Here is a 16,791-nt window from a genome sequence, read left to right as displayed (position 1 = left end):
GTTAATTACTACAAAGTGTGTTGGTTTACCTGTTATGCTATACAAGCAATCTTGAAACTGCCAGGAAACCAGAAGAAAAAGTGTTGATGCAGAAAGTAAAACAGAAAAAATGAGGGAAATCAATAAGACTTATGCCTTCTAAAATAAATCTATTTGAGATTGTTTATGGCATTATGATTCAAAAAAGCATTTATTTCTTGTAAATTATTATAAAATCCTCTTTTGAAGGAGATCCTAGTCCCGCAAAGACCTGCATATCGAATTTTGTATGTGTGTCATCTTGTTGAATTCCGTGGGATTAGATGCAGAATTAGGCACATACATAAGCCTTTAGGGATCTAAGGATTTGGACTTTTGGATTTCTTTTGAGCTTTTTTTTTTTTGCCCTTTTTATCCCTTTAAAATGGGAAGAGTGCTTAATAATTCATTATAACTTCATTGTAGATGTCCTCAAAGTGTCTTGTGTGGAGAAGGAAATGACTGTAGTTAAAAGATATTTGTGGCATCAGCATCTGTTCCTCTAATAGGTAGTTTTGTTACTGCTCAGAAGAGTGAAAAAAGAACATGACTCCTGCTGTCTGTCTTCCAGTCAACTGGAAGGTTCTAATTAAAAAAAAATTACATCATTGTGTAGTTTTGCAAGTGTGAGTAAAATATATACACACAGACATATATATCCACACCACTTCCTGTATGCAAATCTATTTTGAATTACAAAGTATGAATTTAAACCTCCACTGTTCATGGAGCTTTGACAAGGGCTGTGTATCATTGAGAAAGCTACTGAAAGATATTTCATTTGTATCTGGAACTGATTTACAGAAGTTTTGTTCCTCGTTTTGAAATAATTACTTCTGAAATGTAAATCCCTTAGATTTGACTTCATATTTTGCAAAAAAAGGATTTATAGTGTATGCTCTTTCTGCAAAATACTAAAAAAATCCACCATAAGACAGTGCTTTCCAGTCTGAGGTGCCCCTCATTGGCGAGACAAATGGAACCCCAAATTGTGAGCAAAGCAGTTTGCAATGAATTTGTGTGATGTGGTGAGATGCTGCTTGTGACTGAAAATAAAGCTAAGGTGCTGGTTTCATCTTCAGGCTCAAAGCATAGAATGGTACTACAGCTAAACTAATCTAATACTCCGTTGCTCTTACTCCTTACCACTTTGCAAAGCCTGATGCTTCCCTTGAATTTATCAGCACTTATTTTACACTTGGCTGAGTCAGTTCAAGAAGCTAAAATGGGGGGTGGGGGAGGATGGGACAGGCAGTGACAACCAATAAAAAAGTGATGCTTTCATTCTTAATTTATTTGAGATCAGTTTCACTTGTTTGGTTGTGGTAAGCATTGGCTATATTTGCATTAGCAAGCATGAGTGAATTCACAGGGCATGTGAATGTCTGCATGAGGTTTGACTTTGGATTAGCTGTAGTATGTTCCCATAGATCAAACACAACTTAGTAGTTTTGAGCATGTTAGATGCTCCCCCTGAGCAGATCTTCTGACTTGGTTCAATCTGACTGGAATCCAGTTTGTGCACTCTAGAATAGTTTAGGGCTGTGAACTGAAGTGCAACAAATGGCAGTTGCTAAGAGGTTTACTTCAAAAGCTAATATATGTGCCTCTGTGCTTCCTCTTCCCCTCCCCTGCCCTCATCCTACCTTTTTTCCCCATACCTGTTCATGAATCTGTAGGTAGTATCTCTGTCCTATTTTGGAAGGGTACTTTCACTTGTATGATAGGCTTGCTAGATACCTGATGGTCCATATGGCCTGTACACGCAGCTGTCAGATAGGTTCTTTACCTCATTTAAAATCTCAATCACACCATCTGAAAACTGGCAGTGTCGCTAGTGTGTTTCCTAGCTCTGTTCAATATATTTCAACAGAAGGTACATTGCATCTGTGATTGTCATCTTGTTGGTTGAGTAGTACCTCACTTGTGTCCTTTTTCCTTCTGCTTTTTCAGTTGATTAGCTGTTCAGTTAAGCAAAATAGTTTATTCTCTAAATGAGTCGCTGTGTATTTCCTACCTTTTAATTGTTATCCCACTTCCGTTACTCTAGTCTTAAGAATACAACATTGTACTCCTACTCTGAGACATAGTATGCTTGATCTTAATGCTGTTAACAAAATTAATTACCATGTTCTTATATTTTGGTATGAGTCAATTTTAAAGAATCTACCCTCAAGATCGGTCCCTGAATTTCATTGGTAAATTCTGTAGCCCAGTAACTCAATTTTTAAAGAAAATTTTGTTATCTTTCTCTTGTAGTTAATTAACTGTTACATAATTCTGATGCTCATTCTTCATGAGTAACTATTTCCTATTCATATGAACTACTTTGAGTTCAGAAAAGTGCCATTGATAACATTTTCTTAGCCTAGAAAATAGTCTTTCATCCAAAAATGATACACCATTAGTGTGGCTTAAAAATGACCTAGGATAACATTTAGATGGGCTTAATAATTTTCCATTTACCTCTATATCTTGACTTTTTTCTTCAAAATTTGCCTGAGACCATAATTTCACTTTAAGTCAGAAAGTTCCTGTGGGAGAGGGGGGGAAGAAACAACTTCAGTGGGAAGAGCTTGGTTGCATTTACATTAACAGTTTAGTTCAGATGAAGAATGTGGTTTTGAAGTGAAACCCCCTAGTCATTGCTGCTTGCCACATTTTTGCTTGCCTAACAGTTTGTGCTTGGATTTGCGGTATTGTGTTCACATTTGTAGCACATGAACGGGATTCCTTTTAGATGAAACGAAATTGAAAGGAGTCTCTAATACATTCCAAATGCTAGTGAGCATTCAAGTTGCAGGAGCAAACAAGGAGTAGAGTAAAATCCTCGAAAATAGTCATAACATAGGTGTCTGGTCCTCAACAACCACTGTTTGCTTTGCAAATTGTCTTTTACTGTGTTGCACTAAATAATGGAGATACAGCTTATAAGCACTAACTAAGCAGTACTTCTACTTGGTACGGTTTATTGCAATGTTATGCTACAGGCAGACTATAGATTAACAGACTATTAATACCTGTATAATTTTTTAACACAAATACTATATGTATTATTATTCATATCATACTATTCTCATTTGTGTCAGTGAAATAATAATGAGGTAGTTTGCAAGTGTTGACTGATTCTTGGTTAAAAAAATTGAAAAAGTATAGATTGTTTACAATAAAATGTTTGTATTATTTTATGGTTCTGTGCAGATCAAAAATGATGCCAGCAATAGAAGCCAGAAGTAGACACCAATAATATGCAATAACCTATATATCAGCGTAACTATCCAATTAGTTGTATGTGGAAGGAGGATTTTTATGCTTAGCTAATCTGTTCCTGCTCCATCATAAAAGTTGTGAATCATCTCAACTAGGACGACAGCATTTCCCTAGTTATTAGTGAAGTACCAAGCAAAATTATTAGAATTTATTTAATTCCTACAAAAAATAAGTAATTTATAGTTCTAGTATTCTAGAATGATTCATATATTTCTACATATAAATAGGTGTCTTGATCATTGTTTTTAGAATTTCAGAACTGGAAACTTTGCTGGTATATAAAAGCCTCTGTAATAAATAGGCATATAGACAGACAGACCCCTCTATCATTCTATGAGAATTGAAGAAGGTAGTATTGAAGTTCAGATCAGTCAGTAGTAATTCATCAGGCAAAACAGTCTTTTTCCTAACAGATTCTTGACAGAATAACTTTTGTTTCCTTCAGAAATTTGAGAGAAGCGAGAGATAATGCTGTCACTGAAAAAGAAAGAGCAGTTACTGCTGAAAAGGATGCTTTAAGAAAATATGATCAACTCTTAGAACAGTAAGTATCTTTTAAAATGCATATAAAAAAATTATACCTTTAGATATCTAAGGAGCTTTAGATAGGAGAAATGACTGCTTTGGCTTTCTGCTTATAAAGACTAAATTGAATTACAAACATTTTATTTAAATTAAGTTACAGATTTAATTCTAGTAGTAATTTTTTTCCATTACTAATGCAGTACCAATATGAAAGTTTGATTATTCTTCTACAATCCTGTGAAGAAGAGCAAACATAATTATGCTTCTTGTGGTAAGAATGTGGATTTCATACTGTACAGTGGCAGTCGTCAAACTCTGAACCTGTTCTGTTGGGGGTTTTTTCTTTAGTTGAAAGTAGAAAATTATCTTGTATGATGACTTCAATTAATAGTTTTTGTAAAGTGTGGATAGAGAGCAGTAGTCATGAACAGTTATGCTTGCTACATGCTTCTTTTTGTACTGCTATCTCTTCCCAGTCTTTCATATTCTATGTATAAAATATAGTGTCTGTGCAAACGTACAATTCTGTTCATATGGAGAAGAAAACTGGTTGATTTTCTGCCCGGTTACAAGCAGTCTTACTATCCTGTTCTACAGTACCTTGTCTTCACTTTTTGTAAATTTAGAATATTAGCTATAGTAAATTATGAGGTCATTTAAAACTATGGACAGTAATCAAAGCTGTTCAGGGTTTGTCATGTGTCCTTAATTTTGGACTTGATTAATTGTTTAATCCAAATCTTTTTTTCTAAAATGAAGAGTCCGTTCGTTAACTAACTGTGCTATCTAGTCATCTACTCAAAAGTACTGCATGTGAACTTTTTTGCTTGGAATTGTTTTTAATTACAAGTAGTAATCTATTAAAATGTTAATTTAAGCATAGGCACAAATTAATTAAAGCTTTTAATTTTGATGTATAACTCCTAAATTGCAGTGGTGATATTACTGAAGAAATAGCGTTGCCTAAGGACTGAAAAAATGTCATTGCTAACTAGTGATGTGAAACAATAGGGGTAGTTATAGAGTAAACAAGATGGGTCAGAGGACTTGATATCCATGCTGAGTTTCAGGGGTTTGACTTAATTCTAGTTCAGGCTGAATGCGCCCAAGGGTGCTGAATGCCTTTTAGTGGTTAAAGTGCATTGTAGATGTTCTTGGATTTTCAAAAGAATTCAGTTAGCAAACTCTGAGATGGTGACTCCACAATGCAAATCAAAATGTGGAAATCAAAGCTGGTTAAGTGGGGGCAATCAGGAAACTTGCTTCAAAACTTATCTCCTGAGTCAAAATATAATGCTAATGTGAGTCAACCATGTGTTTCTTTCCAATGGGACTCCTACCTTTCACTGTGATAAGACTTACTATGATATGTGGGGAGTTCATATCTAACTGGAAGCTCTTCTGGAAAATAGGTCTGGTGTATGATAATTTTGAGTATACGCTTTCTTGTTTTTAATGAAAATGTCAACTTTCTAGTTCTTAACACATTTATTTTTAAGCTTAAGAACCATGGAGAAAATATTTTCTGTTCTGCTGTTTTCCCACTCTTATAATGTGTCATTATTTTTTTTTTTTTGTATTGTTGCTTTTTTTTGAGGAGGGATGTTCCCCTGCAATCAGAAATATAGGAAGATTTTTAAAATGTAAGCTTTAGATGGGGAAAAAAAGAAAGTTAGTCATATGCCATTTGTTGTCATCTTGTTTAACACACTCATGCTTCTGTCCTCCAGTAGGTTTCTCTAGTGATAAGCTCTCCAATTAAGTAAAACTCTCCTCAATTTAAATAAGTTAATAAGTTGATTAATACTAGTTTTTTGAGTTCATAGTAGTACATTATTCCTCAGAAGATTATGCTTTTTCAGAGAAAAAACTTCTGCTTGGGAAAATGGAAAATCCATACTTCCCTTCGTTAAAATGTAGGGATGTCTCTTTAAAACTGCTTCACTTGTAACTGCAGTACAGGTGTCAAGACTGATTTTTATTTTTTTTTCCACTAAATGAACTGTGAAGTGACAAACTGGCATGATGAATAAATGCCTTAACTTAAAAGACCCCAAATTCTGAATTTACTGTTCACTGACATCTGGCAGTTCTGTGGAACAAAGAAATTTTATAATATCACTAGAAACCCAAAAGATAAAGGAATACCTGTGTCCAATTCTATATTTAAGTGATTATAACAGCTAGTTCTACTTTAGTAAAAACAAGGTGACTCATCATAGTTACCACTGGTATCATAATCTGTATAAACAAACATGTTTGAAAGCTTCAGAAGTATGTGGAATGTTGACTGGCCTGAATGGTGGTTAAATAAAGCCCCTGGCAAATCTTGTGATCAGAAGTGTAACTAATACCCAATTTTCTAGTCAAGTGCAGTTATTTTCATTTTTCTTACTGATGTTTGTGATAGCTTTTTGTAAACAGCTGTTTACAGATGTCAAGAAAATACCGCAGTGATAATATTCAGGAAAGAGTTATATTGAGAAAGAATGTGCTGTTTCAACCTCAAAGTAGATCACCGTGATGTCAGCATGTGAGTTTTGTTGCTCTCTTTGCTATTACATAGCTGTAAATTCTGTGCGAGAATCCATGTTTCGTTTACCTGTGACAATGAAAAAACTTAACTGATTCAATATTTTGGATTAAACTATGGTCAATGTCGCACACGTTCTAAAAAAAAATATGACCAGATGGAAACATTTTCACTTTGTTTTAAACTGCTGGTAATGTGACTAAGACTTTTTTCTAATTTTAAAGCTATTTTACCTCAATTGAAAGTGTCTATGAGTTGAATGAGGAGAGCTATTCTGTAATAGCTCTATCATCTACTACATAGTAAAGTGGTGAAGTGTAGATACTAACTATGATCCAACTTTTCCTTCTCTTGAATAGTCCTGGAGTCTTATTTTCAAACTATTGACTGTTAATCTGTTACCCACTTCTTCTTGCCGAAAAAATCCAACCCAACAAAACAACAACAAAAAAACCCAGCACCAAAAAGTAGAACAAATGCATCCTGGTTTCCTATCGCTTTTTTCTAACTGGTTAAATTTTCTAGTTTCATAAAAGGTGCAACATCAAACTGAAATGGTTCCTTTGTTCAGAGTGGACTCTAAGGTCTAATATGGGGTGAACTCATACAAGAGCACTTCACCTCAGGGGATTCCTACAAGAGCCGTCTCTTGCCTTTGATTGTTCACTTCCTTTAAACTTTAAGGAGTATAATGTAATTTTTCCAGGACCATACAGCACAGCTCTATCAACGGAAACTGGTTTAAAAATTCCAGAATTACTGGGAACACAAGGGAAATCCATAGATAGTTTGATTTTACAAAATCTTGTTTTAATTAGTGACAAGAAGACCTGTACTCTGTTACAGTTGATTGCTGCTCAAATGACGTACTCAAGGTGATTTTTCTTTTCCTATCTTTGTAATGATAAAATGAGAAGTGTAGAAAAAACAAAGAGAAACAAAATAGGTGTGGAGTAAACAGAAAAAGAATATCCAAGAAAATTCTGTTATGGCAATACTATTCCACCAACTTTGCACTGGGCACTATTTATTAAAAAAAAAATCAGTTTTGTAAAAGCTAATGGGAGGTTTAAATTCCTGCCTCTGTCTATGAAATAATAGGATATTTTTAAGTATGTACCTTTTTTTTTTTCTTATTTGAATATGCACAGATGATGAAAGGGCATTTTTAAACAATGTTATTTTATAGTTGGGTTGAGTAAAGTCAGGATGATGGCTATAAAAAATAGTTTAGAGCCTTAGGTTTGTTCTATAAACATTTCAAAGGATTTTGGATTATCATTTAAACATTTCTGGATTGATGTATACAGCTCAGCTATTTAAAACTCTGAGATTTTTAATGGACAATCTGCTACAGGTAAAAATACCTTTAGGATTATTTTTAGTGTTTCTGTTTAGAAATGCCTTTCTCAAATAAAAAGCAAAATAGAATAAGTCATTGACATTTCTTGATAGCAGTTGTCTATGCTTTGTAGGTTAAAAAAAGTATTCAAAAAGTTCTCTGTGTGTTTGTGTTTACCTATTTAATGCCTTTCTTTCCAGTCAGCTGCAAGCTGTGTATACATTTTGGAGAGTTCTTTTAGTCTATCCATTTATCTTTATAATTTGAGTCCTTTTTTACCCCTGTTTTCTTTGTTCTTTGTAATTATGGTACTTTTTAGAATTCATTTGGAGGTGAGATAAATGCTATCTGATTTTAGTCATCTCTTTTAAACTTTTGTAGGTGATGGAAAGAGGTGATCAATCCTGTTCATAAAATGTGTGTTTAAATTAGATGAAATTAAGATCCCAATATCTACTAATTAATTGCAGACAAGCCTAGAGGACTATCTTAGATGAGAAGATAATTGGATAAATTTACTGAATAAATAAATGTTCTACGTTGCATTTAGAATCTCTGCTGAGTATGCAGGAATCTTATTATTAGATTAGCATTTATTACATTATGCATTCATTGTTAATAGAAACATTAAAATTAATTATTTGTCCCTTCTATTAACATGTTTTTATAATCCGGATGTTGCTGACTACAGTGACAGAATTCTACTCTTAAAATGATTAAGTCAGTGTATTTGTATGCTGGACTTACTGCTAATATTTAAATAAGGGCCTATTATCTCTTCAAGAATATTTGTATAAAATGAGGATTTAAATAATGAATAATAATAAAAAAAAAATGCTGAAAACTTCTGGCCAAAATATTTCTTTGCCAAAGCTGCCATAACCCTATATTAAAAACTACTGTCATAGCCCTTTACTGCTTGCTACTTTTGTATATGAAGCACTTTGTAATCCCTTGAAGAGCTATGTAGGTCTTGAAAATTACCACCACTTTAAATCTTCAGTTTAAATTGACTTCATTAGTGTTTTCTAAAATACTTTTTTTGTTAATAATAATTTGCTGCTTCTCTATTCATTTATGATTTCTATAGTATGATGTGTATATGTAATTTTGATAACACTTAGGATTTCTGTCAAAATAAAGCCGAGCCCTTTACTGTTACTATTAGACCTTGTCTAGATTTCACCCCTAGTCAAAGTAACTACTACACATGTCCAGTAAAAACTACCTTCATCTTGTTCTCCTGACTAGAAAGTTAAGTATGAGGTGCAGCTAAAAGGGTAAAATTCCATGAATGTCTTGGAAATTGCTGAAAGACACCCTCTTGGAAGTTCAGAATCTTTCTGACACACAGGCAGTGGGGTTGAGTGCACCCTCAGCAAGTTTGCTGATGACACCAAGCTGTGTGGTGTGGTTGACACGCTGGAGGGAAGGGATGCCATCCAGAGGGACCTTGACAGGCTTGAGAGGGGGCCCGTCTGAACTTCATGAAGTTCAGCAAGGCCAAGTGCAAGGTCTTGCACATGGATCAGAATGATCCCAAGCACAAATACAGGCTGGGCGATGAGTGGATTGAGAGCAGCCCTGAGGAGGAGGACTTGGGGGGTGTTTGTTGACAAGAAACTCAGCGTGACCTGGCAGTGTGTAAGTCAGCTGTATCCTGAGCTGTTATCAAAAGCAGCGTGGCCAGTGGTTCGAGGGAGGTGGTTCTCCCCCTCTACTCCACTCTCATGAGACCCCACCTGCGTACTGCATTCAGTTCTGGGGGCCCCCAACATAAGAAGGACATGGGCCTGATGGAGTGAGTCCAGAGGAAGGACACAAAAGTGATCAGGAGGCTGGAGCAACTCTGCTATGAGGACAGGCTGAGAGTGTTGGGGTTGTTCAGCCTGGAGAAGAGAAGCCTCCAGGGAGACCTTATAGTGGCCTTCTAGTACTTAAAGGGGGCCTAAGGAAAGATGGAGAGGGACTCTTTATCAGGGAATGTAGTGATATGATGAGGGGTAATGGTTTTAAACTGAAAGAGGGCAGATCTAAATTAGATGTAAAGAAGTTCTCCACTGTGGGGGTGGTGAGGCACTGGAACAGGTTGCCCAGAGAAGTTGTGGATACCCCATCCCTGGCAGTGTTCAAGGCCAGGTTGGATGGGGCTTTGAGCAACCTGGTCTAGTGGAAGATGTCCCCTCCCATGGCAGGGAGTTGGATCTTTAAGGTCCCTTCCAACCCAAAACATTCTATGATTCTTGAAGAAGCACTGAAATCCATAACAAAAACAATTCTATGCATCCTGTATTTCTACTGAAATGATTAGGGAGGCTCCTACTCTTTCCCTTTTCTTCCGAGGAAGGGTTTATTTGGAGTTTATATGGGGAGTTTAATGGATGATTCCAAGCTGTGTTTTAATAAACAGAAGGAGAAAACCTAATTAACTGGTTTGATCAAATAGGTGAGTAGTAGTGTTAGGAAGACTGCACACTTGCTAGGGCATGCCTAGTTGTCTTTGGTTCTTCCCTAATAAGGTTCTCAAAATTTTACATTCTTAGCTAAGATAGTGTTCTTCCAGAATGAATGTTTTAAGCCGTGTAACCAGTCACCTTGTAACTGTAACTGTCTTGATGTTGTAGAATTATCCATGTAGAGACTCACGGGAATGATAAGTTAGTCTGATGGCTGACCTTTCTGAGCTTCATTACATCTGGAACACAGGCTTTGAAGTTTGTTCTCTTACTGTGCAAGGAATGTACAATGATTATATTTATAGCTCTAGAAATCTTTTTATTTCAGTCCCTCTTGCCCCAGCTCCTAAGAAGTAATTCTTAGAAAATATTATTAGCCTCTGAAGGATGCTTTGGGAAGATTGTGATATGAAGATATCCTCATATCATAAAGATTTTCCTTAAGCCTTGACGTTCTTGCTTTACCTGTTCATTTCCTGCTAGCCAAAATGCCTTAATCTTAAAACATTAAGATTATTAAAGGCAAAATGTTAAAATTCTGTGATGGCTATTATGCTGAGTACCTAAGAAGCTATTTACTCTTTTTAAATCCTTAGGTTTTTTGCTAGCCTGGAAATGTATCAGTGTCCTTTGAGAACAACTTTGAAAGCAGTTATAAATTCCTTCAAAGAGGTATTGTATTATATGATATAAGGCAGCTGCAGCTTAGACTTCATATATTTCTTGAATTATTCCACTGCAGTCCATGATTTTACTATGATTGTTAGTAACCCTCATGTATACAAACGTTTTTGTGCTTTGCTGTGCACAAAATGTGCATTAATGATGAGCAAAGAGGGGTCCTTTGGAACTCATTACCGAACGATGTTTCAGATGCTAAAACTTTACATGGGTTCAAAAGGAGACTGAAAAAGCTCAGAGATAAATTTGAGAATTACTTAAAAAATAGAAACCACATCCAGTTTAGGAAATCCTTGAGGCAGAAATAGTTGAACGCTAGTGGCAGAGGATTAGGGAGAAATACAGTTTATGCAGAAGGTTTTCTTGCTTTTCTCAAAACATATACTTTTGGCTACAGTTGGAGACAGGATTATCAGGCTACATGGGCCTTTCATCTGATACACAACAGCTATTCTGTGTATAGCTATTCGATGTAGAACAGAACAGAAGCTATGAAACACTGGGAAACTTCTTAACCTGTTTACTGTGTGTGCTTTGTGTCCCTTTGAAAAGTGTAGGCTGGATGTAGTGACAAGATATAAATTAAAGCATTTATATAAAGAGGAAGTTAACGTGATTTTATTTATTTTTTTTAAAGATTGTTACATATATCAGGTTATCTATGCAAATAAGACTTAGTTCTGGAATGTTTCTAACCATGTGAGCTTGAGGGATTAAATTTGTGTGTGAAGCCTCTAGCAGCATTAGGTAGCCCAAAACATTAACACTTCAATGGCAGATGAGAAAAAAAATCCTGTTTATAGGAAACTCGAAGTACATGGATTTTAGAATACGGAAGAAAAACAAGTCACAAATAACAACATGACCGTAAATACATGCAATGATTATTAGTTGCATATATCTACCAAAACTGTGTATTATAATGCCTATTCAAAAGCTAAATTCTTCAAAGCTGGGACATTGTGTTTTCTGTATGGCTGTACAAAAATTTTTATATTCAAATGATGGCTATTTATGTAATATTGAATTTCAGCCTAATAAAACCATAAAAGTTTTCTTTTAATAATAATTATCTTCTGGAATTACATTCTGAGTCTGTGGTTACATTCTGATTAGCCTCTGGAAAATGATGTGATGCTATACTCATATCTGGGTAACTAACTGTTGAAGAACAGTCTGTCCAATTAGGTGTTTATGTGGTTTCAGAAGGAAGTTACAGCTTTGTAATCTTACGGACCTCATAGTAAACTCATGGGAAACTCTGCAATGTTAGTCATGAAGACGTATTTATGAGAGCGTGCTTTGGGCTGAGTTTTGGCCAGAGCTTGTCTTCTGCAGAATCACATTCAAAGTGTTGAGAAAATGTTGGGTATAACTGGAAGCCTAACTCCACTGCTCTCATCCTGGTCTTCACTTGCATGGTGGCAATACCTTTTTCATCTAACTAATTCTCATGAATAAGGGAAATGGTAGTATGTTGTTCTGGAATTGAGAGTAGCTAGTCCATTTGTAAATGAATAAATGAAAGACTATGAGTAAATGAAGGACCATCATACTGTGCTCATGAACATGCTACCAAAACAGTGTACCTCAGTGGGCCAAGGCACACTGAGGCCGTAAGCCACAGGGAGCTGTTTGCCTTGGGCATTAGCCCATCCAGCATTGAATATGCCTAATTAATCTTAATCATTTTGAGGACTTCCCAAAAGAGAGGGATGGATGATATTTACATGTAGTGCTCACAGCTGATGAAACCACTGTTCACAACTGATGGAACAACCATGTGAGTCCTTGGCAGCCTGTTTGCTGTTTTCTCTCTTCATGAGATTGGCTTGTCTGGTGACTGCTGCCTCTATGAGGAGAGGCTGGGAAGACCAGGGTTGGAGGGCTAACTTCCCTACCTCCCTTTTGTATAGTCATGTTTCTAGATAAGATTTCCTCAAGAATGTATCCCAGACTTTGTCAAGGTTGGCTCAGAGTTATTTACATTCAGGGAGACCGGTACTATTTTATTTTTTTTTGAAACTACATGCCTTCAGCACTGAGGTATTGCATCATATATTGGATAGTGGGAAGGCCATGTCCCTTAGTTTACTCAGTGCAAAGCTATTTAGATAATTTTTACAGCTGTTTGTGTTTCTAGCTAAATGATCTAAAGGCACAATTGTGTCTACTTATATGACTATCTGGGTAACTTTGTAAGAATATTCTGTGAAGCCAGCAAAATGAGCATGCAATTAATGAACTCCAGTTAACTATGCGTTGAACAGGAGCTTGCTAAGGAATACCTTGATCCCGGAGAGCTGTAGGATGGTAATGTGACATATTAGCAACATTTTTACCAAACATCATATAGGCATAGTGGCACTTAGATGCAACATGATATTTGAATCATGGGGACACCTAAAGGTGGTACTACTTTGAGTTAGTTATGGTATAGTGAGTATATAGGTGTGAACTGGTTTTATATTTAAAAAAAAAAAAATTACTTGCAAACAGAAGTTTAGCAAGACCCAAGTGAAATGGGAACATTTGTTCTGGATGGGCCTCTGAGGGAGCACTGCATGAAAGTATATATGCTGGACTGCTGCTGATGGTAGCTGGTGATGATTAGTGAGCGCATTTGTAGTTCTCTGGTAGGAGGAGCGTGGTGAGAGACAGTAAGGATAGAGAACCTAGGAATTGAATAAACCCAATAGAGATGGAATGGAAGGGTGCATATGAAAGAGTAAATCAAGGGGCTTTGCTACAAGCAATAAAGGGCTTCTGTAGTTCTTACTACTAGGTAGAATTCATAAAGATGTTGCTCATATGAACATATACTACCCAACCCTTTCTTATAAGCCCTGTTTATTAGCAGGTTTTTGTACTTGAAAGGAAACTGTTGTTGATGACTGAAGACGATATTGCACAGACTACCCTACAAACTCCTTTCATGAAACATGGAGAGGGTAGGGATTGTGTGTGTGTGTGTGCCTGCCCCTTATAGGTACTCCAGAAGCAAAAGAATTGCCATAGCTTATGCCTGCTTCTCACTTACAGAATAAATATTCATATGGGCAGCATAACTTGAGAAACTTTCTCTTGAAGGGAAGTAAACTTTTCCAATCAAGTGGTAGTTTTGTTTTAGAAATAAGCGTGCTAGAAATATAATTTATGTTCCTTTGAGATGAAGCTTGGGTGTTATGTAAAATGCTTATAACTGTCAGTCATTTAGTCTTTTCATAAAATGTTAGATTTTATAATATATACGTAAAATGTAAATGTACATGCTTGCACTTACAAGTCTATTTGTAGATCTCTTCTAAAATTTAAATACTGGATATATTGTCAAAATGCTGCAACTCTTGGCTGATATTTTAACATAAATACTACTGCATGTGTATGTATATAATCTAGTTTAAGCTTTGATGTGGAACTTGTCATCTGGAATTGTTTTCATGGATATTCTAATTGTTTCATGGAAAGTGTTCGTTGCCATGGGTAAACAGATACAGAAGGGCACTGATTCATCTGATTCATCCCTTCTGAAACTTTGCTTAATGTTTGCTCTGATTTCTCTGAGATCTTAACCTTTTCCTTTCCAGAAATATAATCGAGATCGTAAGTTATGAGACGCTTTAAAAAGTTGCATATTCCTATTTTGCCTTGGATACATTGCTGGGGTCACTAGAATTGGTTGTGGGTTGTAGAGAGGGGAAGAATTTGTTCCACTCAAAACCCTATGGGAAGGAGTTTTGTTTGTGCAAAATGGTACCAGAAGTAGATGAAAGTATTTAGAAACCCTAGTCCTTCTCTTGTCTTCATATGCCCCTCGCTTCAGGCAATTAACTATCTCTAGAATCTCTGAGTATACTTAAGATAGACTATTCCTCTAAACAGTAGAGAACAAACACAGTTTGATTTATGTAAATCCCATGCTCCTGCGAAATGCCCAGAATTAGGTGAAGTCTCCATTAATATCTTAATTCTAAGAATTTTAGACCTAAACCCATGTGAGAGAATATTAGAACTTTTTTGTCTGTTGCATGTTCATCTAGGACACTTTTGTTTTTACAGGCAGTGTACTTTTTAGAAGCTAGTGAGGCTGGGTTTTTTGGTTTTAGATTTGTCCCTCATGACACTCTATTCCCAGTCACAAGTTACGAAATCTGGGTCTAATTTCTGTGTTATGTCAAAATTCTGGGCTTTTTTCAAAGTATTCTATACGCATAGATAAATGGGATACATTTCAGGTTTATTTTCTCAGTGCCAGATGAATGTCTCTTTTCAAAGAAAGAAAAAACATTTTAAAGTAGTGCATTTGCAGCAAGGTACTTGCATTATTAAAGTGTGCAGGTGAACAGAAAGTAGTTGACAGGCTACAAGTTACAAAAGAGGTACTTCATGGTAATTTGTTTGCCTGCCAGAGCTCTCCCCACCCCTCCTGCATTTTCTTACTTTGTAAAATAATCAAATCTTCCTTTTGTCCTTTGTCTCAAATGGTTATCTGTTTATACAGAGCAACTGTATTAAACAGTTTTAATTTAACCATTAGAGTAAGCAAAAATAATTGCAACCTTTTTTATTGCTAAATTGATATCCTTTGGCAGAATTATTTCTGAATTATTTTTAAAGATAGTCTTTACATTTATCTTTGTAAGTCTCTTTTGTTATGCCAGCTGTCTAAATCTTTTCATAAACCTCAGTTAAAAGAAACATATTTTCCATGATTATTTTAAAATATAATGTTTACTGGAAGGGAAGTCTAGTGAATTCCCACAGATGAAGTGTGAGTGTATTTCTCCCACTTGTAAATGAGTTCTTATTTCCTACAGTACATATTCTGGTACCACAATGAGTCATTTTCAACATGTTTTAGTTTAGCTTCTAAAACATTTAAAAACTTGGCAGATATATGTAAATGAATGTTACATCCAGTTTTAGAAACTGCTTCCAAATAATATTTTACTAACATGATGACTGTGAATAGACCTTTCAGAATGCAGAAGTGTCCTTTGTGATAAGCCTAAAAGCATTTGCAGAGGTCTTATTTTTATTTTGTTTTTCTTACCTTTAACATGTTTTGGTTTAACCATCCTGTAAAATAGGGAGAATAGTTTTGTGAAAAAGCCTTAAGGTTTACAGGCAAAATGTTGTGAATGGAGTATTTTAGCAAGGCAAGTGATAGCTTTCTGCGGGTATATGAACTGAATTTCGCAAAATTTCTTGCTATTTTATTTTACAATTTTTCAATTTTACAACTTTTTCAAAATAAATATAGTGCCATCTCTGTTTTAATATGATATTGTTTGAGGTTATATATGCTATTCTACACTTTAATCTGTTTCCTAATATGTTACTTTGACAGTTCAAATATTAGAAAAGAACTCAAGACTAAATAGTTTCTGTGATTAGAAGGGACTTATGAGTAATGGGGGTGGAGTGGGAGGAAGATGGGGGAGGCAGACCAGGCATACTTAGATTAAAAACCAAACAAACATGAAAAACAAACAAAATGCCACAACTCAAAATCACCAGTGTTCCATTTGTGAGAAAGTTTATTTTCATTTATCTATTACTTAATATTTCTTATTTTAACTTCCTTGTCCTGGCTTCCTGGTATCTGGAACATTTATTATAATGGGACCTTGGATACGTTGCTCACGTGTTGATACCTGTGCTTAGACACACTCGCACTTCTGTAGTCTGGATTTGAATACCACCCTAAATTTTTTCCAGTTGTTGGCAGCATTTGTCTTGTCAGTTTAATATGCATGGTAGGGATAACTTTGCAAGTCTGTGATTATTCTCTCTTCCAACTTTAACCATCTGTGTGTTGTCCATGATGCAACACCATGTTATCAGTAAGTTCTTACTGTAATTACCACCCTTAAAAATTTCTTTAGCTTTTTATTAGACTCAAGAAGATGGGGAAAACTTTTGAAACTTGGATTACTATGTCTTTCATTTAAAGATTTCCTGGA

The 16,791-nt window shown here is 35.5% G+C and overlaps 1 protein-coding gene across 2 annotated transcripts in view; it reads left to right on the top strand.

Annotated features, from left to right (window-relative positions):
* PIBF1 (progesterone immunomodulatory binding factor 1) overlaps positions 1 to 16,791 on the top strand; it is a 123,403-nt gene that overhangs the window by 32,975 nt on the left and 73,637 nt on the right. For both annotated transcript variants that reach the window (XM_049815607.1, XM_049815608.1), the window contains one exon: positions 3,734 to 3,832. In XM_049815607.1, coding sequence (XP_049671564.1) covers positions 3,734 to 3,832 — 99 coding nt within the window. The remainder of the gene's footprint in view (positions 1 to 3,733; positions 3,833 to 16,791) is intronic.

This window comes from Accipiter gentilis, chromosome 13 (genome assembly GCF_929443795.1).
Source record: "Accipiter gentilis chromosome 13, bAccGen1.1, whole genome shotgun sequence".
Lineage (NCBI taxonomy): Eukaryota > Metazoa > Chordata > Aves > Accipitriformes > Accipitridae > Astur > Astur gentilis.
The sequence above is the reverse complement of the archived record's forward strand: the minus strand, read 5'-3'. Positions and strand labels throughout refer to the sequence as shown.